The sequence below is a fragment of the Cnephaeus nilssonii genome (assembly GCF_951640355.1).
Source record: "Cnephaeus nilssonii genome assembly, chromosome: 8".
Lineage (NCBI taxonomy): Eukaryota > Metazoa > Chordata > Mammalia > Chiroptera > Vespertilionidae > Cnephaeus > Cnephaeus nilssonii.
This window is the reverse complement of record NC_137079.1, coordinates 17,806,878-17,831,640: the sequence shown is the minus strand read 5'-3', so window position 1 is coordinate 17,831,640 and position 24,763 is coordinate 17,806,878. Positions and strand designations below refer to the sequence as shown.

Sequence of the window (24,763 nt, the reverse complement as noted above, 5' to 3'; positions counted from 1 at the left end):
CTTCATGTAGTACTCCAGAAGGCTGGGGAAGCTGGTCACTCACCCTGCTCTCACTTTCCCAGCAAGGGGAAATTACCTCGGGAATTCTTTCTCAGCACTGGACAATGCCGACTTGGGGGAATGGGATGATGCAGGCATACCATGAAGCTGTTCATCCTACCCTTTTTGTGTCGTTATTCTCTAGTGTTTTGTGCCACTGTGTTGCTGAAGTGTCTTAAGTGGACTCCAGAGCTCTACTAGAGCTGCTTTTATTCATGGATAGCTGTCTAATTATTGATCTTTGTTGGGGCCAGAGGCTGGGGTCTTCTACTTCACCATCTTTGTGACATCACTACTCTTTTTATTTTTTTATTCCTCACCCAAGGATACATTTACTGACTTGAGAGAGAGAAATATCAATCTGAGAGAAACATCAATCAGTTGCCTCCCATATGTGCCCCAACTGGGGACTGAACTTACAACCTTTTTGGTGTGATGCTCCAACCAACTGAGGCAGCTGGCAGGGCCACCTCACTAGTCTTGAATCAAACTTTTCTTTCTTATTTAAATTTTGTTAAATCCCAATTTCTATTAACTGTCTATGCTTCATTTCATATATTACACTTTCTTCCAGTTGCACAGTGACCACTCATCATCAGCAATTGATGGATTTGAAAACAATTAAGTGTCCTTTTGAGCTTTCCAAAGCCAAGTGCATTTTCTTTAATTATTTCCTAAAAAAAATAATTCTTAATTTGAATTGAATGCTTTCATTCTCTCCTCTCGGCACCACCAGTAGATGCATAACCAGTAGCTATAGCTAAAGAGCATTCTTTTGTTTCCAATTAAACTTGGAGATAATGATACTTCTGGTATTTCATTTACTCATGCAAATTATCCATTACCTACTATACAAGTTATCTTTGGAACCTATTATGTAATGTAATTAACTGTGACATAGGCATTCTATTTGAGGAACTTATACCTTGTACTCTGTTGTAGTTGGTTTCAATATATAGACATCATGATAGCACAGTTATAAGTTCATGGTCTTCCAAAAGACATCCAAGATTCTAATCCTGTCTCTATCACTCATTTGTTGTGTTATGTTAACTTATATGTAACTTCTTTATCAATGTAAGCGCTCTTATATAAATCTTACATACTTATTTACTTAATATTTAATAAAATAGTGGTTTAAAAATAATGACCAAGGTGGGCAGGGGCAGGGTGGAAGAGAGCCTGATCAGTGGGAGGTAAAATGGGACATCTGTAATACTTCCAACAATAAAGATAAATTTTTAAACATTAACACAAGTCATACCCAGAAAAACAGAATCAATAAAAATAAAGTTAAATTCAACATTTAAAAAATAATAAAAATAGCCCTAGCTGATTTTGCTCAGTGGATAGAGCGTCAGCCTGCAGACTGAGGAGTCCTGGGTTCGATTCCGGTCAAGGGCACATGCAATAGGTTGCGGGCTCGATCCCCAGTAGGGGGCGTGCAGGAGGCAGCCGATCAGTGATACTCTCTCGTCATTGATGTTTCTATCTCTCCCTCTCCCTTCTCTGAAATCAATAAAAATATTTTTAAAAATAAATAAAAATAAAAATAATGACCAACCCACAATCAAGAGTATATCTACCTATGAAGTTAACACTTGAGTGCTAGATTGATATGGAAAGTTCAACTCCAGAGCTTAAAGTATGTGTAAGGTTCAGGGGCTGACAAATTGTGACATTTATTTCTCATTAGCATTGATGCATAAAAACATGAGAAAACATTTTTGGAAAATTATTCTTAACTCTTATCTAGTTTTTATACTTAAGATAATATAAATACCCTATTAGCATAGACTCTGATGGGTATTAATGTCTCTTAGTAATAGAGCACTTTGTATGTAGTAGTCACTCATATTCTTATCTGATTACATGTTACTATAAACACAAAAGACTATTTAGATTCATTTTACCTATCATCTCTGAAATGGAGGTCTTGAAACTAGAGCTTCTGTCACTTGACAAACTGACATAGATTGTAGTTTTGAGTCACTGCAAAAAGTCAACCTTTTACAAAACTTTTTTGACCTATAGTTCTAAAGGCTAATTCTTTATTGGTCATTTTTATTATCTAAGTCATATTTAGTCCTAATTTTTCCCCAATGTCATTGTGAAAACTACAAAGAACTTCTTATTAGTATTACTAGAGGCCTGTTGCAGGAAGATTCCTGCAATAGGGCTTCCTACGGCAGTCTCTGCTGCCCCACCTGCTTCCCTCCCTTCTCCCCCCCCCCCGCCCCTGCCCCCCCCGCCCCCGCCTTGCCTGCTTCCCTCCCTTCTCCACCCCCCCCCCCCCCCGCTTGCTTGCTTCTCCACAGCTTTGATCCCTTCTGTAGCGCTTGGCTTCCTTCTACGCTGTCTTCAGTCTTCGCTCTGTGCCTAGATATGCAACTTAACCGCCATCTTGGTTGGATTAATTTGCTCCTGATTGGCTGGTGGGCATGGCTGGTGGGCGTAGTGGAGGTACGGTCAATTTGCATGTTTCTCTTTTATTAGATAAGATTACCAATACAAAACTCCAGAGAACATTTTTCTACTTTAGTTATACAGGTTTTTGGACCCCTGAGTCAGATCTTTGTTGATTTTTTTTTTTTCCATTCTATTCAATCCCTTAAAGAGGACATAATGTTTAACCAGTAAGATGACTAGTTAACACAAAGAATTATTCAGCCCAAAATATCAGTGGTACCACTGTTGAGAAACCCTGCTGTGTAAGTAAAAGCCTTACCCATTATATTTCAGTTTCCTCTCTCCCTCCCATCCTTTGTGCTAGTTGTTAGTGTTTCCATGTGGGAAAACATTAACTCTCTGAGCAAATACTGGAACCTTCTAGGCAGTCCTTCCAGGCATTAACTTCTGAAAAAAGTTAATGTTTTTCCAGATCCTAAGAAAAATCAGTTGAGAAATTGGTATTACAAAAATTATTATAATACTTCTGTGAGAATTAAACTTTAACAATTAACATAGAGATCTTAGTGTTTCACAGAATCTACTGATGTCATTTTGAAAGCAAGATCAGGAAGTGATGACTGGTGGAATTGAAAGTTAAGGTTGACATTCCTAGGAACTGAGAGAAAAGTGGTCATGATCTAATCAGTTTGTCTTGATTGTAACTGTTGCCATGTGTTTTGTAGCCCTGTTTACTATTAATGATGAGTCATTCTTGCAAATAAAATAAATATTAATATGCTAATGTGCATAGTATACTTTACATAAATTCTGTGAGTGGTATTCGAGGAAATAAATATTGGTAGCATGTGGTTTTCAAGATCAATTTTTCTTTTGTGGTATACACATTATTTTCTAGGTCCTGTAGGTTCTCCATTGTTGACAATCATTTGGCATCACATTTCTGTCCGAGTGATTGAACCGCTGCCACATAAGCAAGCCATATAGAATTCCCTATCTAATCTGCCAATTGAAGGGGGATGGTATTTTTTTTAAGTGATTCTTTATTATAGTCAGAATTTCAAGAGTACCTGTAGTTTAGATTGTAACCTTTTCTGAGGATGATTTTTCTTACTACTAAGTTAGGGGTGTGTAATCAAATTCTCACTTTTTTCTGCCAGCTGTTATCTTAGATCCCTGAAGAATTCCCTAATAATTGACCATATATATGTATATGTGTGTACGTGTCTCTCTCAATATATGTGTTTAAGAAATGCATATTCTTTCCTCCATAACACAAATAAGTAAGAATTTGAGCTCTGGAACTTAATGGACAAAATTGGCATATGCAATTCCAACTCTGTCACTTTGCTACTTTGGCAAGTTTCAACTCTTTGAACATCATATTCCTCTTTTTAAAAATGTGTATAACAGCCCTGGCTGGTATTGCTAAGTAGTTAGAGGATCAGCCCGAGCACTAAAGTTGCAGGTTCAATCCCCAGCCTGATCGGGGCTCCTGAGGGAGGCAATCAATCAATGTGTCTCTCTCACATGGATGTTTTTCTCTCTCCCTCTCCCCCTCCCTCCCTCCTTTCCACTCTCTCTGAAAAGCAATGGAGAAAATATCCTCAGGTGACGATTTTTTTTAGAAAGGTGTATAACAATAATCCTATCTAATAAAAGAGTAATATGCAAATTGACCATCATTCCAACACACAAGATGGCCACCCCCATGTGGTCAAAAATGGCTGCCCCCATGTGGACACAAGATGGCCACCACAAGATGACCAGCAGGGGAGGGCAGTTGTGGGCGATCAGGCCTGCAGGGGAGGGCATTTAGGGGTGACCGAGCTGGCAGAGGAGGGCAGTTAGGGGCAATCGGGCCAGCAGGGGAGGGCAGCTAGGGGCAATCAGGCTGGCAGGCAGAAGCGGTTAGGGGCAATGAGGCAGGCAGGCGAGCAGTTAGGAGCCAGAAGTCCTGGATTGTGAGAGGTATGTCCAACTGCCCTCGAGGGGTCCCAGATTGGAGAGGGTGCAGGATGGGCTGACGGACACCGCCCCCCCCTTCCCCCGTGCACGAATTTCATGCACCGGGCCTTTAGTAGTATAATAATAATAGTAATTCAGTGTTGGAGGAATTGAGAACAAATGACAAAATGCATGTAAAGTGTAAGTCTTAACAGTGTTGGGCGTATTAGCAGCATTCAGGAAATGTTAGCCCTTATTAACACTGGCCTAAACAAAATATAGTTTATAACTACTACTTGAATTTCTAACTACTTCTTGAATTTCTTCCTTATATAATTTTCAGCCTAACTTGTTTCCATAGGATACAGTCACCTCTGAATGTTATCAATAATTGTCTTGTTTCCTAACTGTAGTAAGCTGGAATGTTGATTTTCTACTTAAAAATTCTATTGTTATTCTCATTTAACTACATGTTGTTTGTTTTGCTTTAGGACAGAGATGCGTGAGAATGGAAGACATGGCAGAGAACTAGAAGAACAGTTCTGCTTTTTAGCACTTCCTCAGAGGGATGTGGCTGAGATCTATAAGAATGGGATAAGTACCAAAGCGTCGACATTGAAGATACTAGGAAATCCTCTTCTTGGAGTTTATATGTTTAGACATGTTGATGTTGCCTTGAATTATGCTCATAGTAGAAGCATTAATGTAGAAAGTATTATAATTTTTAAGGTAGGTAGTCTATAACAAATATTAAATATTATATTCAGTTTCTTTTAAATTGACTGAACATATGAATTATTATTAAGTTACATTATGTAAAACAAATAATAATTATTACTGTCATCATCAGCATCATTCAAAATTTCCACCTATCTGACTCTGGTAGGGTGTGCAGCATAAACTAAAACTCCAAGTAAGCAAAGGCAGCCTTTATCATCTTTGTCTTCCCAGTGTATATTTTTTTCCTGTCCTAATTGATCATCGTCCTTTCTCTTGTTCAGACCATAATTAATGTCAGAATATTTTAAATGTCCTTCCTCAAAACATTGATTAGAATTATTCTGGCTTACACTAAAGTTCTAAACTCCTATTGCTTATTTTAGTTAATAGTATTGCAAAATGCTAATTTTTTAGTTTGGATAATTTTGCCATGCTTATGTAAGATGTTGACATTAGGAAAAGCTGGATACAGGTATATGGGAACTCTGAACTGTTTTTTCAACTTTTCTGAAAGTCTAAAATTACTCAAAATTGAAAATAGTAAATCTTACAGTCAAATCTTAAGCATCAACGAATTAATTAATATATACTTTTTGGTTAATTGCAGCTTTGCCAAGATTACTAAAATCACAGAAGCTAAGCAGGATGCTCAGTTGTATAACTTAGGATGTGTGTATATTCATGTAAAATCATTGATTCATTTGGTATACTTTCTTACAGTTTTAGACCTCAAATACTATCAAATTCATAAGGCCTAATTTATTTTTATGTTAAAAAGTAATACATGCTAATTTTAGAAAATTTGGAACATACTAAAGAGCTCTTTCATACTTCTTTCTTTAAAACAGAGCTTGCTTCACAACTCTCTGTGTATGAAAGTTTAAAGTGTTTTGGTGTATTTTTACAGACCTTCTTTTTGCCTTTTTTTTTTTCAAGGTTCTCTTTGGAAAAGTGAAGAAAATTCAGCCTTCAGTGGATAAAAACAAAGTTTCTTTGGATCCTTGTCCTAACTTTGATTGCCATATGTCAAAAAATACACCTTCTCTGAAAGATACCATTGAGCTACAAGCCTACAATTCAGCAGTATGTTAATGTTTTAGTTCATTTGACTACTTGAAAGTCACGAAAGTCACATGCTTCACGTTGTATGATACAAGACTTAAAATAACTTCCCAAAATACTAAAGGAAAATCCCTTAATTCATTTAATATAATATGATCTTAAATAAATAAATAATGAAAGATGTTTTAATACTTACCTGAGAATTTTAGTAGAAAGGCTTTCAGATTTATATTTAACTTTGTTCAAAGTATAGTGTCTGCCTTTTTTTTTTAAATCCTCACCTGAGAATATGCTTCATTGATTTTAGAGAGAAGGGAAGGGGGGAAGAGAGAGAAACATCGATTGCTTGCCTCCTATATGCAACCTGACCTGGTGATTGAACCCGCAGCCTTTCAGTAAACAGGACGATGCTCCAACCAACTGAGCCATGCAACCAGGGCAAAGTACAGTGTCTGCTTTTATTTAGATGTTCCATAGGTTAATTTCTGTCTCGCAAAGAATGCAAACAAAGCTATTTTGAAATAATGTTACCGATTCTTTGTACTTGACAAAAGGAGAAGTGACTTATATTGGTCAGTACATGTGAAATTATTATTTTCTGTCTTGTATTACTGAGACAGTAGACCTTTAATCTTCTACAGAAGATTAAATTATATAACACATACTATTTATAAACATATACTAGAAGCCCGATGCACAAAGATTCATGCTAGAATGGGCTTTCCTTTCCTTGGCAGCTGGCACCGCCTTTCCACTCTGGCCCAGCCCCTTTCCACTCAGGCCCCGGAGCAGCCTCTTTCTGCTCCAGGAGCCGCCTCTTTCCGCTCCACCCCCGCCTTCCCACACTGCCCAGAAGCCCTGAGAGACTGGGAGTGGGGCAGAACGCCTGCCCCGTCACTCAGTGTATGCAAATTAGCCACCATATTTGTTGGGTTGATTTGCATATCACTCCTGATTGGCTGGTGGTGTAGCGGAGGTACAGTCAATTTACATGTTTGTCTATTATTAGGTAAAATATGATTAAATGAAGTTAAATCTTCTAGAAATCCTATATAATAAAAGTCTAATATGCAAATTGTCCCCTCGGGCGGTTGTTCAACCGGAAGTTTGACCACTTACTATGATGTGCACTGACCACCACGGGGCGGCGCAGAACATGGCAGGTGTTGGCGATGTGGGATCCGGTGCCCGGCCAGGGGGCTGTGACTTCTCGCCGGCTACCTGGGGGTGGGGATGACAGGGACAGAAGTGTGGAGAGAATGAGGGGTGTCTGCCGAGCTCGCTCTCACTCCCCTGGGGACACCAGGGCTCACGCGCCAGGTAAGCCCCCTGTGCTCAGGTAATGGGCATCCTCAAGGAGCCCACCCCATACCCACATGGCCTCTTCCAGGTGATACAGGTGCCAGTCTGTGAGGCCGGCTGGAAGAGAACACGCTGCCTGCCTGGCTTCCATGCAGCACAACTGGGAGGCCCAGAGGCCCATGCTGCATCCCGGCCTGCTGCGTCCTGCAGCATTCACCGCATCTGCACATGGGGACTCGGGTGCCATGACTCAGGCGGAGGGGAGTGTGTAGGGGCCTGGGGCCCCAGGTGCTGCCCAGGGCCCAGAGGTCATCTGGGACCTGCCCTTCCACACCAGACACTCGTGCTTCAATCATCAGCCAGGCCTAGGGACCACACCCGTGCATGAATTTTATATATTGGGCCTCTAGTACAGCGGTCACCAAACTTTCGGACTTCATAGACCACCAGTGGTCCACGGACCACCTATTGGCAACCGCTGCTCTAATATATATATATGCTCCCATATGTAAAATGCATTAAGCTATGCTTATTTTTCTAATTAGCTTTTAATATCCTATCTAATAAAAGAGTAATATGCAAATTGACCATCACCCCAACACACAAGATGGCCACCCCCATGTGGACACAAGATGGCCACCACAAGATGGCCAGCAGGGGAGGGCAGTTGGGAAGGACCAGGCCTGCAGGGGAGGGCAGTTGGGGGCGACGAGGCCTGCAGAGGAGGGCAGTTGGGGGCGACCAGGCCTGCAGAGGAGGTCAGTTGGGAGCGACCAGGCCTGCAGGGGAGGGCAGTTGGGGGTGATCAGGCCTGCAAATGAAGGCAGTTTGGGGTGTACCAGGCCTGCAGGGAGGGCAGTTGAGAGTGACCAGGTCTGTAGGGGAGGACATTTGGGGGGAACCAGGCCTGCAGGGGAGTGCAGTTGGGTGGTACCAGGCCTGCAGGGGAGGGCAGTTGGGAACAACCAGGTCTGCAGGGGAGGGCAGTTGGGGGCGACCAGGCGGGCAGGGGAGCAGTTACGCGTCAATCAGGCTGGCAGGTGAGTGGTTAGGGGGTGATCAGGCTGGCAGGCAGAAGCAGTTAGGGGCAATCAGGCAGGCAGGCAGGCGAGCAGTTGGGAGCCAGCAGTCCTGGATTGTGAGAGGGATGTCTGACCCTCGAGGGGTCCCAGATTGGAGAGAGTGCCAGATTGGAGAGGATGCAGACTAGGCTGAGGGACATCCCCCCCCCGTGCATGAATTTCATGCACCGGGCCTCTAGTATATAGACCCCTGCAGGGTCCCTAGTGGCTGCTGGCTGCTGGCTGCTGGCTGCTAGTCGGGGCCTGCCTTCATTCCGTGCTGTCCTCTGGTGGTCAGCGCAGGTCATAGCAAGCGATCAAATGCCCAAGGGGACACTTTGCATATTAGGCTTTAATATATATATATATATATATATACATATATATATATATATATATATATATATATATATATATATATACACACACACACACATATATATGTGTGTGTGTGTGTGTGTGTGTATGTATGTATATATATATTTCAGAGAGGAAGGTAAAGGGAGAGAGAGATAGATAGAAGAAACATCAATGATGAGAGAGAATCATTGATTGGCTGCCTCCTGCACACCCCCTACTGGGAATCATGCCCCTAACCCTGGCATGCACCTTTGACCAGAATTGAACCTGGGACCCTTCAGTCTACAGGCCAACGCTCTATCCACTGAGCCAAACCAGCTAGGGCCCTAGTTAACTTTTCCAACCAAATAAAATATGGTATAGTATTCACAGCATATGCAAAAAAACTTTGAGTGGCAAAATACTTTTTAAATCTAAAAACATATTGTGTCTGCTTCTGGTACCATTGGTAGTTTAACAAGGAAAAAAATACGTTGTGGGGGGAAAATTCATACATCTTCACACAAAAAAAAGGTTGAAGAAAGCATGAAGAGGGAGTAGTATATGGAAACATGAATAAATAATATCATGCAGTTACATAATTTTTTTTAAATATGAGCTTATTCAAGTCTTAAAATTAATCGGCATAAAAATGTTCTTTATTTTGCAGGTATACTTCTATGAATACAATGAATTTTCAGAACCAGTAGATAAACCTAGGCAGTGTCTTCCATATGCAATAGCGACAGTAAAATTTATTGGTCAAAAAGTAGGTAATGGACACCTTATGACATCTTTGAGATTCCTTTCAACAGGATTTCCTAAGAGGGCTGGTAAGATACATATATTATTCTGCTTCGGTAGTTAGTATTTGTGCTGGTCTTAGATTTTTTGGATATTATTTTTAATACATTATGAATCTCTAAGCAAAATTGTTGTTGTGCTTTATTTTTAATTTCTGTATTGCAGATATTTTTGTGGCTTCTTTTGCTCAATATATTTGTGTGATTCTTCCATATTGATGTATATCTGTAGTATTTTCATTCAGATGTGTATATACACACATTATTCCATTTTCTGACTATACACTATTCTTCTGGGGATATTTAGACACTTTCTAGTTTTATTCATATTCCAGACATTGCTATTTTAAACATTCATGTTAATTGTCTCAGTGCATATATGTGCAAGAGATTTTCTGTAGAGTATATAACCACATCAGGAATTTGCAAGGTAATTCAAAGACGATGTCAGTTTTCAAAAGTGGTTGCATCAGGTTACACATTTACATCCTTGCCAATACATACACCTAAAAAAACATTTGTTTCTGCTAGCCTAGTGAGTGTGATATGTTATTACTATTACCTCTAAAAGAAACACTGTACCCTTTAAAAGCTATCATATCCCTTTCCCCTCAGTCCCCCTACCCATAAGCAATCACGAATTTGCTTCTGTCTATATATATATATTTGTCTTTCTGGCATTTTATGTAAGTGAAGTCAAATATGTAGCCTTTTGTGACTGGAGACTTTCACTTACTAGTGTTTTCAAAGTTCTTGCATATTGTAGTATGTATCAGTACTTCATTCCTTTTTATGCAATAATGTCCCATATATATGTATGTATGTGTGTGTGTATATATATATGTATGTGTGTATATCTATATCTATATATATCTATATATATCTATATATGTCTATATAGGATAGTTTCAGGTGTACAGCATAGTGGTTAGACAGTCATATACTTTGCAAAGTGTTCCCCCCGATATTTCCAGTACCCACCTGGCACCATGCATAGTAACTACAATATTATTGACTATATTCCCTATGCAATACTTTGTATCCCCGTGACAATTTTATAAATACCAATACATACTTCTTAATCCCTTCACCTTTTTCGCTCAGTCCCTCTACCCCATTCCTCTCTGGCAAACATCTGTCTAATCTCTCTGAGTCTCAGTTCTGTTTGTTCATTTATTTGGTCTGTAGATTCCACATTTACTAGTAAGTGAAATCATATGGTACTTGTCTTTCTCTGACTCATTCACTAAGCATAATACCAACTAAGTCCATTCATGCTATTGGTAAAATTTCATTCTTTTTTTATGTCTGAATAATATTTAATTGTATTTACGTACCACAGCTTTTTTATCCACTTATCTATTGATGGGCACTTTGGTTGCTTCCATATCCTGGCTATTGTAAATAACACTGCAATAAACATAGGGGTGCATATATTCTTTTGAATTAGTGTTTTATGTTTCTTCGGATAAATGCCCAGCAGTGGAATCACTGGGTCATAAGGCAGATTCATTTTTAATTTTTTGAGTACCCTTCATACTGTTTTCCGTAGTGGCTGCAAAAATCTGTATTCCCACCAACAGTACATGAGAGTTCCATTTTCTCCATATTCTCACTAATACTTATTTATGGATTTATTGATGATAGCCTTTCCGATAGGTATGAGGTGATACCTTATTGTGCTTTTAATCTTTTGCACTCGGATGTTGAGTGTGACTCGACACGGTTAGCATCGGTAGCAGCTCTTTTTATACTCTTCGAATGTATCAATAATTTGAAATATAAAAAAATCCAAATAAGTTTGTATGAAAAGAAACTCCAGTTTTTTATTCTACAGCCGCGCTTTGTAAAATCTGGGGTATTTAAAAAATTAAATCCCGAGTAGAACAAAGGAATAGAGAAAAAAGCAAGCGAGTGCAAAGGGTTAATTTGCATTTCTCTGATGATTAGTGTCATTGAATATCTTTTCATCCGTCTATTGGCCATCTGTATGTCCTCTTTGGAGAAGTGTCTATTCAGGTTCTCTGCTCATTTTCAATTGGATTATTTATTTTATTGGTATTGAGTTGTATGAGTTCTTGATAAATTTTGGATATTAACCCCTTATCAAATGTATTATTGGTAAATATGTTCTCCTATTCAGTTGGTTTTCTTTTTGTAGTAATCTATCTTAATTTTTGTAATAGCTGCATGACGATTCTTTTTCTAGGGCATTTGTTATAGCATATGCACATGGTACTTCTACTGCTATAATTATTGATGTGCCATATGATTTAATTACTCTGATAGGTTTCAGCCATCTTGGATTATTATACTAAACAATTTTTTTCCTACTGGGTTCATTCTTTCTTTTTACTTTTTAATTTTTATTGAATTTATTGTAGTGACATTGGTTAATAAAATTGTATAGGTTTCAGGTATATAATTCTATAATATATCATCTGTATATTGTGTTCACCACCCAAATTCAAGTCTCTTTCCATCATCATCTATCTCTCTTTTACCATCTTCTACCCCTCTCTACCCCACTTCCCCTCTAACCATACTGTTGTCTGTGTCTATGAGTTTGTATTTTGTTTCATTTTTGCTTAATCCCTTCATCTTTTCCACCCAGCAATCTATGTTCATCCCTTTGTTGAAATGTTTCATTGTGCATCCTTATAACAATTTTTTTGAACTCTATACCTCGTTAATTGCTTGCCTCCATTTCATTTAGCTCTTTTTCTGGAGATGTCTCCCGTTCTTTTATTTAGGGCCTGTTTCTTTGTCTCCCCATTTGGCTGCCTCTTTTGTTTCTTTGTATGTATTAAGTAGATCTGCTATGCCTCCCAGTTTTGGCAGGGTGGCCTTATGTAGTACGTGTTATGTGGGACACAGTGGCACAGTCTCCTTGATCCCTTGCTCTGGGTGCTCCAGGAATATCCCTTGTTTGGGTTACGTGGGCTTCTGTTGTCATTGAGTCCTGATTGCTATTGGCTTGTTCATGCATAGAGTAGACCCTCAGGCTGACTATGAGGATCGACCCCAACTACAGTGTATGAGCTGCTCTGCAGGTGCTAACCACAAGAAGCAGAATGTGCTTCAGCAGGGTCTGGTGTCTGCCAAGAGCTTCCTTTGGATATGCCCCTGGTGGAGGTCATTGGATCTGTTCTGATATTGTCTGGCCACTTGGGTGTGTTGGTTCTGGGGCCTCTTGGGAGTGACTCTAATGTAGGCCAATGTCAGATGCTTCCTGTGACTGGACCTGGGCAACCTGTTTGGAGTTACAAAGCAATCCACAGTTTGTGGCTACCTCTGCTGCGCCTGTTGCATACATGGGAAGGACCAAACTGTGCACCAAGGTAAGCTTTTACCAACACCAGGGCCCAGGGACAGGTCAGCAAATGTCCCAAGGCACTCGAAGATCCGCCTCTGTTTGCCAACTCAGTCACTGAAATAGCCTCTGGTGGTATTCAAGTTGCATGAGGTAGATTCTCAGTGAGTCACCAGGTAGGAGCAAGTGGTGTTCACCAGACTGATACAGGTTCAAATTCAGTGCCCGTGTTGGGGTTGAGGCCACTCAGAAAATGTCCCAGGGTGTACTATTTCTATTTCTAACTGCCACCCTTCCAGGGGAGACGCTGCAAGCCTTTGTGGTGGGGCGGGGTCTCAGAGTTGTCAGGATGAGGCCAGCAGAGTTTATTAGGCCCAAACAGACCAAAATTTGGCCAGTACTAAAAATTCTTGTGTTTATATCTTGAGTATTAGAACAAGTATTTCAGAAGAATAAATTGTAAAAATGTATTTGCTGGGTATAGATGATTATACATTACATTTTGATAAATACTGTAGATTTACTTTTCCAGAAATTAGTACCAGTTTTTAAACAGTATAAAAGAGTGCTTACATATGCAGAGTATTTATTATCATTCAAAATCTTTACCAATCTAAAAAGCTTTTAAATAGGAATCTTGTTTGCTTAGTGGGGTTGGACATCTTTTCATGTTTGTTGAAACTTTAATCCATGATTTTTTTGAAGGGGTTTATGTATTTTACCCACTTTTCTATTGTTTTCTTTTTGTTAATCTTTTGAAGATTTCCATATACTTCATGTATTCTAACATTTACAATTATGTATTAAGTTTTATCATTCAGAATACATGTTTTACCAGTTTATTCTTCTGAATTTTGTTTATTGTGCATTTTGGCCTTTTAAAATACTTAATTTGTATGTAATTGACTTCATTTTTTTAATTTTTGTTCTTCTGACATACTTTCTATCACAAGGCTATAAAACTACCCCTCCAGGTTTTATTGTAATACTTTTATGGTCTTTATTAATTTACACTGAATTTGATTTTATTTTGATATAAGAAGGTATATAGGGAATTTACCCTTTTTTATTTTCCCTTCTGATAGTTCCCTCTTAAGAAGTACATTTTTATTTGTGGTCATATTTCTACTATAGCTTACTAAACTTAAAAAATATAATCACAAATGACTATAGAATTTAGAAGTTTTCAACAAACCAATCTTTAATATATTGTGAAAAACAACCTCATGGTACTTCCCAGTGATATGATTATAATTTTATATATGTCATAAATCTCAGAAGCAATTTCTCATCATTAATTTGTCTTAATAAAGGTATTTTATGGTATTACTTAGCTTTGAATGCTCTCTGAACATTTTACTTGCTAAATATGCACTTTTTAAGTTCCTTTGTTATTATAAAATTGCATGAAGTTCTTTATGAAATTTTAGGAATATATTTTTATAAATTATAAAGAAAATTTGGTTTTATTTACATATATTGTTTGCAGGAATACTTATTTCACTATGCAACAGTGGGTAGCAGTTTGCTTTTGGCTCCTGGGAAAGATTTTGTGGAACTTTTCTTTTTTAATCTTCAGCTGAGGTTTTATTCCGAGAGAGAGAGAGAGAGAGAGAGAGAGAGAGAGAGAGAGAGAGAGAGAATATCAGAGGGAGAATCAGAGGGTGAATGAATGAATATCATCGATTGGTTGCCTCCTGTATGCACTTTGACCAGGGATCGAACCTGAAACCTAGGTATGTACCTGACCGGGAATTGAACCCAGAATCTTTTGGTGTACTGGACAACGCTCCAACCAACTGAGCAACCCAACTAGGGCTGTGGAACCTTTTTGGTCTCTTATTCCTTATTTCTCCACCTCATTCCCCTTCCCTTTCTGTTTTTTGTTCTCCAGTGGTAGAGGAAAATAAAACAGGGTAACAGTAGATAGAGGGAGACAATGTTGTCTATTAATAATTAGATACTATTAAATCTCTGAATATAGGAAATTAATATGAGAATACCTAGTCAATGAGCAACATGTTTTTATTCCTACTTAATTTCTCTATTTCTTAGTATTTGACAGAATCCAAATTTTTTATGGCAGCTATTTTCTTTAGTAAGGTCTTAAGGACAGTTACATGCTCCATCATTTTACTTTATTGACTTGTTACTCATCCTCTTCTCGCCCTGCTTTTTCTTCTGAGAACATAGTTTAACCATCAGTAGGTTATTTGAAGAACTTTCAATTAAAGTTGTTTATTTTATGTCTTTTTACTATGTATATCGTTATTTCAGTACCTATTCTAACATTCCCAGCCCTTTAACAGAAAACCCAGGTGTATTATCTTTTATATTTTGCTGACTTTCAGTTAAATCAAAACCATAGTTTTCCAAGTTCTCTTTTATTTTAGTGTTATTTATTTATTTATTTATAATCTTTATTGTTGAAAGTATTACATATGTCCCCTTTTTCCCCCCATTGACCTCTCCCAACCTGCCCCCATCCCCCAACCCAGGCCATCACTACCCTATTATCTGTGTCCATGGGTTATGCATATATGCATACAAGTTAATTGGTTGATTTCTTCCACCCACCCACCCTCCCCTGCCTTCCCTCTGAGGTTTGACAGTCTGTTTGATGCTTTTATGTCTCTGGATCTATTTTTGTTTATCAGTTTATGATGCTCATTAGATTCCACATATGCGTGAGATCATGTGATACTTAGCTTTCTCTGACTGGCTTATTTCACTTAGCATAATGCTCTCCAAGTCCATCCATGCTGTTGCAAATAGTAAGAGTTCTTTCTTTTTTACAGCTGCATAATATTCCATTGCATAGATGCACCACAGTTTTTTAATCCATTCATCTGATGGGCACTTAGGCTGTTTCCAAATCTTAGCTATTATAAATTGTGCTGCTATGCACATAGGGGTGCATATAGTCTTTCTTTATTTTAATAAATCTTTATTGTTTAAAGTATTACATATGTCCCTTTTTCCCCTATTGCCCCCTCCACCTCATTGCCCCCAAAGGCCTTCACCACCTATTTGTGACTATAGGTTAAGCATATATGCATATGAATTCATTGGTTAATCTCCTCTTCCCCTTCACCCTCCCCTGCCTTCCCTCTTGAAGTGTGATAGTCTGTTCGATGTTTGTATGTCTCTGGATCTGTTTTTGTTCACCAGTTTATGTTGTTCATTAGAATTCCACACATGAGTAAGATCATGTGATACTTATATTTCTCTGGTAGGCTTATTTTGCTTAACATAATGCTCTCTAGGTCCAACCATGCTATTGCAAATGGTAAGAGGTCTTTCTTTTTTCCAGCTGCATAGTATTCCATTGTACAGATGTACCACAGCTTTTTAATCCATTCATCTGCTGATGAGCACTTAGGCTGTTTCCAAATCTTAACTGTTGTAAATTGTGCTGCTATGAACATAGGGGTGCATATATTCTCTCTGATGGGTGTTTCTGAATTCTTGGGACATATTCTTAGAAGTGGAATCACTGGGTCAAATGGTAGTTCCATTTTTAATTTTTTGAGGAAACTCCATACTGTTTTCCACAGAGGCTGTGCCCATCTGCATTCCCACCAGCAGTGTGTGAGGGTTCCCTTTTCTCCATATCCTCACTAACACTACTTGACAGCCATTCTGACAGGTGTGAGGTGGTAATTCATTGTCGTTTTGATTTGCATCTGTCGGATGGTTAGTGACTTTGAGCATTTTTCATATGCCTTTTGGCCTTCTGTGTGTCTACTTTGGAGAAGGGTCTACTTATGTCCTTTGCCCATTTTTTAATTTTGGAGATTAACCCCTTATCGGATGTATCATTGGCAAATATATTCTCCTAGACAATGGGCTCTCTTGTTATTTTATTGATCTCTTTTGCTGTGCAGAAGCTTTTTTTTCTTATGTAGTCCCATTTGTTTATTTTCTCATTAGTTTCCATCGTCCTAGGTCAGTGGTCGGCAAACTGCGGCTCGCAAGCCACGTGCGGCTAGCCAGCCGCGGTTTGCCGCTCTGTTGACTAGTGAGTTTGCCGACCACTGACCTAGACTCTAGATTCCAATAATTACAGGCTGTTGTTGTTCCTTGTGATTAAGCCCCTGTCCCAGTGGTCGGCAAATTCATTAGTCAACAGAGCGGCAAACCTCGGCTCGCGAGCCGCAGTTTGCCGACCACTGTCCTAGGAGATGTATCGGCAAACATATTGCTATGAGAGATGTCTGAGATTTTGCTGCCTATGGTTTCTTCTAAGATTTTTATGGTTTCACATCTTACATTTAAATCTTTTATCCATTTTGAATTTCTTTTTGTGTATGGTGTAAGTTGATGGTCTAGTTTCATTTTTTTGCACATATCTGTCCAATTTTCTCAATACCATTTATTGAAGAGACTATCTTAACTCCATTGTATGCTCTTGCCTCCTTTGTCAAATATTAATTGGGTCCATTTCTGGGTTCTCTGTTCTGTTTCATTGCTCTATATGCCTATTTATGTGCTAGTACCAGGCTATTTTGAGTACAGTGGCTTTGTAGTATAACTTGATATCTGATATTGTGTTCCCTCCAACTTTGTTCTTCTTAAGATTGCTACGGCTATTTGGGATCTTTTTTTATTTTATATAAATTTACTTCTATTTAATAGAGTTTACTGTAGAAATACTTTTTCTTCCTATGTTTGCTTGTTTTCTTTTTATTTTCACAGAAAGAACATGCTCTCTGAATAACTGTACTGTGGCCAAAAGAATTGGAAAAGGAAAAGATGCTACAATCATCTATGAGCATTTCAGGAAACCTGTGAATACATTTGTTCAGGAAAACTGTCCGTGCGATGCACTAAATTCAGATATAAACTCTCCCAACTCAAATAATTCTAGTTCCTATGAAAATGTACAAGATGGAAACATTTCTGTACTTGAAACATACAATGGACAGATGAAGCACAAGTTAAAAGAATGTAAAGATACTTCTGAAGTACAGGCATATGATTCAGGTCTTTCATTTATTCCCAGTGATACCAGAGAAAGTGTTAATGGTGACCTCTTGTTAAATTTGACATATCTTAAAAATATTTTAAGTGGTATTCCTCCTGCTTTTCCCCATAACAATATTGGCTCAAGCACAGTTATTACTTCAAAACTCATCAAAGACCCAAGACTTACGAGGAGAGAAGAAAGCATGGAAAAACATAATAGTACAGGTTTAAATGAGAGATTGCCATTGAAGAAGAGTTTAGATTTTGTTAATTCTGAAATAAACCTATCTATGCCAACTAATTCTGCCTCCTCATCTGAAGTCATGCCTGGTGATGATGCTATTCTTACTAATTGTTTGGGTGCTCCTTGCTCCAAACTTTCTTTTGATGATTCACAATCTCAAGCTCATAACATGAGCTCTAAGAATTGTGATTATACAACTCCCAATAAAATTACCATGGCAGGACAATTTCAGGACCAAGGCAATTTTTCCTTCCCAATGTGTTTGTCAAATGTAGTTTCAGAAGTTGAGAACCAAAAACACAGTGAGGAAAATTTCCAGAGATCCCAACAGAGAAGTAACTTCCCACTTTTAATTGAACAAAATAGTGAGGCACATAACTCTTATGAATCAATGAATACTTGTACGAAAGGGTATAACAGAAACCTTTCTCAGGAATCACAGTCTTCTAACTTAAAAACTGTATGTCAGACTGGTCACACAATGTCTGCAGATGTTCCATTCCAAAGGAAAGAAAGCATACATGAGTATATACAAAACATCGGAAAGGTGAGAAATTTCACTGGCCATGAAGACAATTCCAAACATGTAGAAAATCAAAATTTGTGGAAAGAGATTGATAATTATTGTACTAATGGAACAAAAATCGGTCCAGTAGATAATCGCATTTTTTTGCACGAAGAATGCAAAGAGGATGGAAATCTTGATTCTTTTGGGAAAAAATGTGATCAAATGTTAATCACTCAAGAGTTAGAAATATCAAAGTCTTCTATACCCAGCACAAAGAACAACTATGAGCTAGGCTGTCTAGCATTGGAATTACAAAATGCTCTTAATCCAAGAGTGGAAAGCCTTTCACAAAAGCATTCTCAACACTGTTGGCAGAATGAAGATAACATTCATACCAGTTTTGCCACTTCTCAAAAACTAATGGAACTGAAATTGAAAAAGACAAATCAAAACTCTATTAGCATTATAACTGATGCTTTCCAGGAAGCAAAAGACATTCCTCAGGCCAAAGAACTGCCAATAGATACAGTTATTTCATCTCATGACATTAAAATAGCTCATGACAATTCACATTACAGCATAACTAAAGAACATACATATGTCCATAGGAAAAATGGAAGTGATCCAGTGTCATTGGAAAACATTCAAAGAGACTGTAAAGAAACTTCTCAATTAGGCTATAAAGGTCAAGATTATACTCTGTTCTATAATGCACAGTTGAATAATGATATACACCTGAATGACTTCAAAGAACAAAGAGATCATGATAAAGAAAGCCAAACTGAGGCTAACAAGGACCACACTGCTTCATCTACAGAAAACAACACAGAAAATATATGTGGAGATGAGAAGCTGGGTTTTCATACAAATAAAAATTTTATTAATACAGATGAAAAGTGGAAGAATAAAAATTACAATAATGTAGAAATTCTGAATTCTGAAGAATTTTCTACATTGTATTTGACTTGGGGGGGGAAATATGGACCAACAGAAACTACATTATTGGAAACTGAAGATACTATCACTGCCATAAAACAAAAAGATATGCAAAATACCCTAAGGAGTGTGGAACATTTCACTTCCGTATACCCCAAAATCTCAGATTCTTCAATGCAAAAAAACTCAAATACTGCAATACAGACAGATAATGCAATGGTGCCCACATTAGACACAAATCATGAAGACCACCAAAGACACAAGTTTAAAGAAATTTGTTCTGAGAGTCCAGATTTGGGATTATTAGTAAAGCATAGGGTTTCTGATTGTGAAATGGGTCTGGATAAAGACAAATTACACAACGCATTTCATCAATCAATAAGTGACAACTTAGTTCTTCAAAATTTCGAATTGGAAAGTGAAATTGAAGTAGAATCAGAACAGTGTGATAATGCTTTTCTATCTCAACAAGATATTCATAGCCATGGAAGTATACTGTATGATGAATTTGGGATCTCATATGAGACTCTGAAGTCTCGTATTGATTGGGAAGGTCTGTTAGGAAGCAATAATGGGGAGAATGAAGTTTTGAAAAGCACCACAAGAAGGGAGCATAGTGATCAGCCTCACGCTGATTCTTCCTCGACACAAGAAAAGGAAGCAGAGCTCTTCCCAATTTTACTTCCAGATCTACAAGTTACACTTGCTAATATAATTATGACAAGATTTAGTTCCACTGTTGAGTCCCTTGCATTGAAAGACACGTTTTGCAAATATATAACTGAAGCCACGAAATCAGAAATATGTGAGGAGGAAGGGAAAGTTCCAGGATTAGAAATTTATTCCCAGTGTTCTAGTGAAAATTCAGATTACCCATGTGAAGATGAATTTGGTAAGAAAAGGCAAGAATCAGGACTTGTGAGTAAATCTGAAATCTCACTTTCTTTTGACTTGAGTCATAATAAACTCATGAATCACACATCTGAAGAACAAAACAGTGGACCTTTGCTTACTGAACTTTCGAATGTCACAACAATAAATAAAGAAAGCAGATGTTTCTTTACAAAGTCAAAAAATGATTGTAATGATAATAGAAGTAAAAAAGACACAGAATCAAGAATTAGCAAACGAAAGCCACATACAACTTTTAGGGACCAGAATGTACACTATCATGAAATTTGTGAGAAGAAGAGGAAGCTAACTAATCAAAACTCATCTGAATGTTTTTCTTCCTTATCCAGAGGACGAATCAAAACCTTTTCACAGTCAGAAAAACACATTAGGAGTGTCCTGGATATTCTAAATAGTGAAGTATCTTTATGCAAAAGCAAATGCCTTTCCAAAAAACTTGACAGAGCTCTTCTTTACTTAAAAAAAGCTCATAGAAGAGTTAACACGTCTTTGGAGCTTATAGCTAAAGTGGGAGAGACTTCAAGAAAGGGCCCATTACCGAAATCATATTCAATAATATGCAATAATTTTTGGGAAATTTGTGACCTTCAAGGTTATAGTTCTTTTGCTGAAAGAAGATATTATTCCACTAAGCATTTTTTCTCAAAAAGAAAATATGACAAACCAGGAGAGAAAAGAGCTTTGGGATTTGAAGTTGATAAATCATTAACTCATGTATCAAAATACCAGTCTTATGGAACAAGTGGAAAGAGAATCACAAAGTGTTTTTCTAAGAAAAATGTGGCCAACAGTGTCTCCAGAAGCCACACCACTATTCACGTGAGAGAATTTTGTGATCAAGAATATCCTGAATCACAGTTAACTCTGTGCTCCACATCCCAAAGTACAAGTCAGTCAGCTTACGACAATGCCTGTATGAGAAATCCAAGATCATCAGAACTTCAATCCTTTTCTGGGAAAACGGGGTGTCTGTTAACCTCAGACTGCCCAGATGAAAAACTCACTAAAAAAGAAAACCAGATTGGCATAAAATCTTTATCTAACATTAATAAATATGGAAAGCCTGAGAAGCACTTAGCACATAATACTAAAGATGCAATCAAAGAAAGTGCTGAGGCTAATGAAATAATAAATAAAACTAATTCAGTATCTTTAAGTTGCATAAAAGAAAACAATGTACGTTTTAGCTCAGACAAAAATTATGATGCAACTTGTATAGCTCACACAAAGGTGAAAACTGACATAGTTATTTCGGTCTTAGAATCAAATGTGAAGCACTTTTTGAATGTTGATAACTACAAACCAGATAACCTTATTTTATCTGGTTATAAAAGAAACCGGGCAGTAAATTTTCTAGAAAAATGGGCATCTCCTACTGAAAGCTCCAAACCAAATACTATTACAGGAAATGTCCTTATGGACCCATTAAATCAAAGTCTGACAATAAGCAAAAAGTGTAATAGCATTTCTCAGTTGTTATCAAGTGTTCCAGTGGCACATAATGAGGAAGAATCTTCAAAACCTTATTTGGATAAACAAAGGACTTTGGCTATTGATTCTTTTGAAAGATCCACCAATGTACCACACTATCAGCAAGAATGTGGTGGAAAGGAGCTTCTAAAGACAGAACAATGCTTTCCAAGTAATTGTATCCCTATAGATGTGAATGAAACAAATGTTACTGAGAATTCTGAGTTGGATCTCATACCAGTAACTGAAGAAAGTAAAAGTTATGGGGCAAATATAATGAAGAGACCTTTTTCCAGTGATAGTTCTCTGCTTTTAAAAGATGATATAAAGGGTTCTTCCAAAATAGGTATTTCAAAGAAAGACATTCCGGACAGAAAAATGTGGAAAGTTAAACAAACCGAAAAAGCACAAGATTCAGTTCACACAAAAAGTATGACTAAAGGATCAACTGTTAGGAATGAGTATAAGACTAAGATTTTAGAAGAATCCCCCTATTTAAGTGAGAAAACAATTAAAAATAACTTGATTGATCCTCATCTAAGCATTAAAAATACGAGTGAGGCAATTTCTTTGAATAATACAGTTTCTAATCAGCTTAACAAAAGAGAAAAAGAGGTGGTTAAAGTTAATGACTCTCAGTTTGATTCTACCGCACAACCGGACATTTTAGGAATGAATCACATGCCCGTTTTACATGCTCACTCTGAGACCTCCAAAGTCACCACTCCACAGAAGAAGCCTACTTCATACATGAATCAATTAGAAGAAAAACATTGCTCAGTTAATCATTCAGATCTTCCAGCTAGGCTAGCTCAAATTTTAAGGAGGGCAGATGAAGCATCATCTTTGCAGAGTCTACAGGAAGAAACTAAGACTTGTCAAAGTATTCTCCCTTTATTTGTTGAAGCTTTTGAAAGAAAGCAAGAATGTTCACTTGAGCAAATCTTGATTTCAAGAGAATTGTTGGTAGAAAAAAACCTGTGGAATAATTTCAAACAGAAGTTAAAACCATGTGCTGTTGACTCCTTGGTAGATCTCCAAATGATGATGGAAACTATTCAATTCATTGAAAACAAAAAAAGGCTCTTAGGAGGTGAACCAACATTCCGAAGCTTGCTTTGGTATGATGAGGCATTGTACAGTGAGCTGCTTGGCAGGCCACGAGGATTTCAACAACAATCCAATTTCTACCCTGCTTTTCAAGGAAGGCTAAAATATAATGCGTTCTGTGAGTTGCAGAACTATCACGATCAATTAATTGACTTATTAGAAGACACCAAAAAGGAAAATTCATACTATGCATTCTTAAAATGCAAACGACAGGTTAATGAGTGTGAAGCAATCTTGAGGCATTGTTCTGATTGCTTTGACTTTTCTCTTTCTGTTCCATTTACCTGTGGAGTTAACTTCGGAGATAGTTTAGGAGACCTAGAAACCTTAAGAAAAAGTACTTTAGAGCTGGTCAGTATGTATGGAGACTCTCCTAAAGTTGATTCTCATCTAGGAAAACGAGACCATTTGTGGATTATCATTGAAATGATCTCCTCAAAAGTTAATTTTATCAAGAACAATGAGGCAGTAGGTATTAACATATCTCTTTATGGTCTGGAACATATCTTTTTTGATGCTGCGAAAAGCCTTGTTTGGAAAGAGAAGAGACAATCTATCAGCAAAAAATGCTCAGGACAGAAAAATAAAGAAACACTACTCAAGATGAATCAATCTTCTTTTGCTAAATTGCAAAAGATATATGAAACATTGTCTAAAGAATTAAGCAGTGAACAAATTTCCAGTATTGGGCTTGAGGAGAATACTATGGTGGCTTCCAGAAAGTCAGATGACCTAATAAACAAAGCAACAGTTAGCATAGAAAACTGTAAGTTTAACAGTACTTTGCTTTCACATCCAGATATCTGTTGTATTAATGAAATATTGGATCAAACTGAATTTGCAGACTTTAAAAATTACAGGAACTCACTTTGAGATGTACCAATCACTTAGAAAGTTTAAAAAAGTATTTTCACATGCTGCAAGACGATAACAGAGAGAATATTTTTATCACAGAAGAAAACGTTTTGGATGTGGTCGAAAACCACAACAATGAGGCCATAATTTTAAAACCTGCAGCCGCTGAAACCTATATTGAAATAGCCATGCTCTCAGAAACAGTTCACTTTCTTAAAAACTCAATGCAAAGAAACTAGATAAACAACGGTTTCGAGGTATGCTTTGGTTTGATTTGTCACTTCTTCCTGAGCTGGTTCACTGCCAAGAAAAATGGCTTCTTTTTCATTCTTAAAGAAACTCAGCAGATTGCCTTTGGGAAGTTATAGAGACTGCTATTTCTGAACTGAAGGAAGATCTGGATGTTATCGACAAACATGATGAAGCTGTTAATCGCTCATACGCTCTTCGTTTGTTCTCAAGAGAACTTAAAGAACTCTCAGAAGTTAAAAAACTTGTAAAGAAGTCGGAGTATCTGTTTCCACGTACATTGACTTTGTGCCATGCGTAGCATGCATAAATTATGGAAGCACTGTGACAGAGTTAGAACACAACTACAATCAGTTTTCTACACTGCTCAAAAGTATATTGGCTGCCCCACAGAAAGATTTAGGGAAAATGGCCCATATCGTGAAAGTCATGAAAACTATTGAACATATGAAGATGATATGTGCTAAGAATGCTGAATTAACCATTTCCTTTATCCTGTGCCAAATGCTGATGCTG

General features: G+C 37.7%; 1 protein-coding gene across 1 annotated transcript in view; it reads left to right on the top strand.

Moving 5' to 3' along the window:
* TEX15 (testis expressed 15, meiosis and synapsis associated) overlaps positions 1 to 24,763 on the top strand; it is an 87,866-nt gene that overhangs the window by 53,985 nt on the left and 9,118 nt on the right. The window contains 9 exon segments of the mRNA XM_079779371.1: positions 4,887 to 5,124; positions 6,052 to 6,198; positions 9,550 to 9,712; positions 17,694 to 23,989; positions 23,995 to 24,220; positions 24,223 to 24,306; positions 24,309 to 24,333; positions 24,335 to 24,510; positions 24,513 to 24,744. Coding sequence (XP_079635497.1) covers positions 4,887 to 5,124; positions 6,052 to 6,198; positions 9,550 to 9,712; positions 17,694 to 23,989; positions 23,995 to 24,220; positions 24,223 to 24,306; positions 24,309 to 24,333; positions 24,335 to 24,510; positions 24,513 to 24,744 — 7,587 coding nt within the window.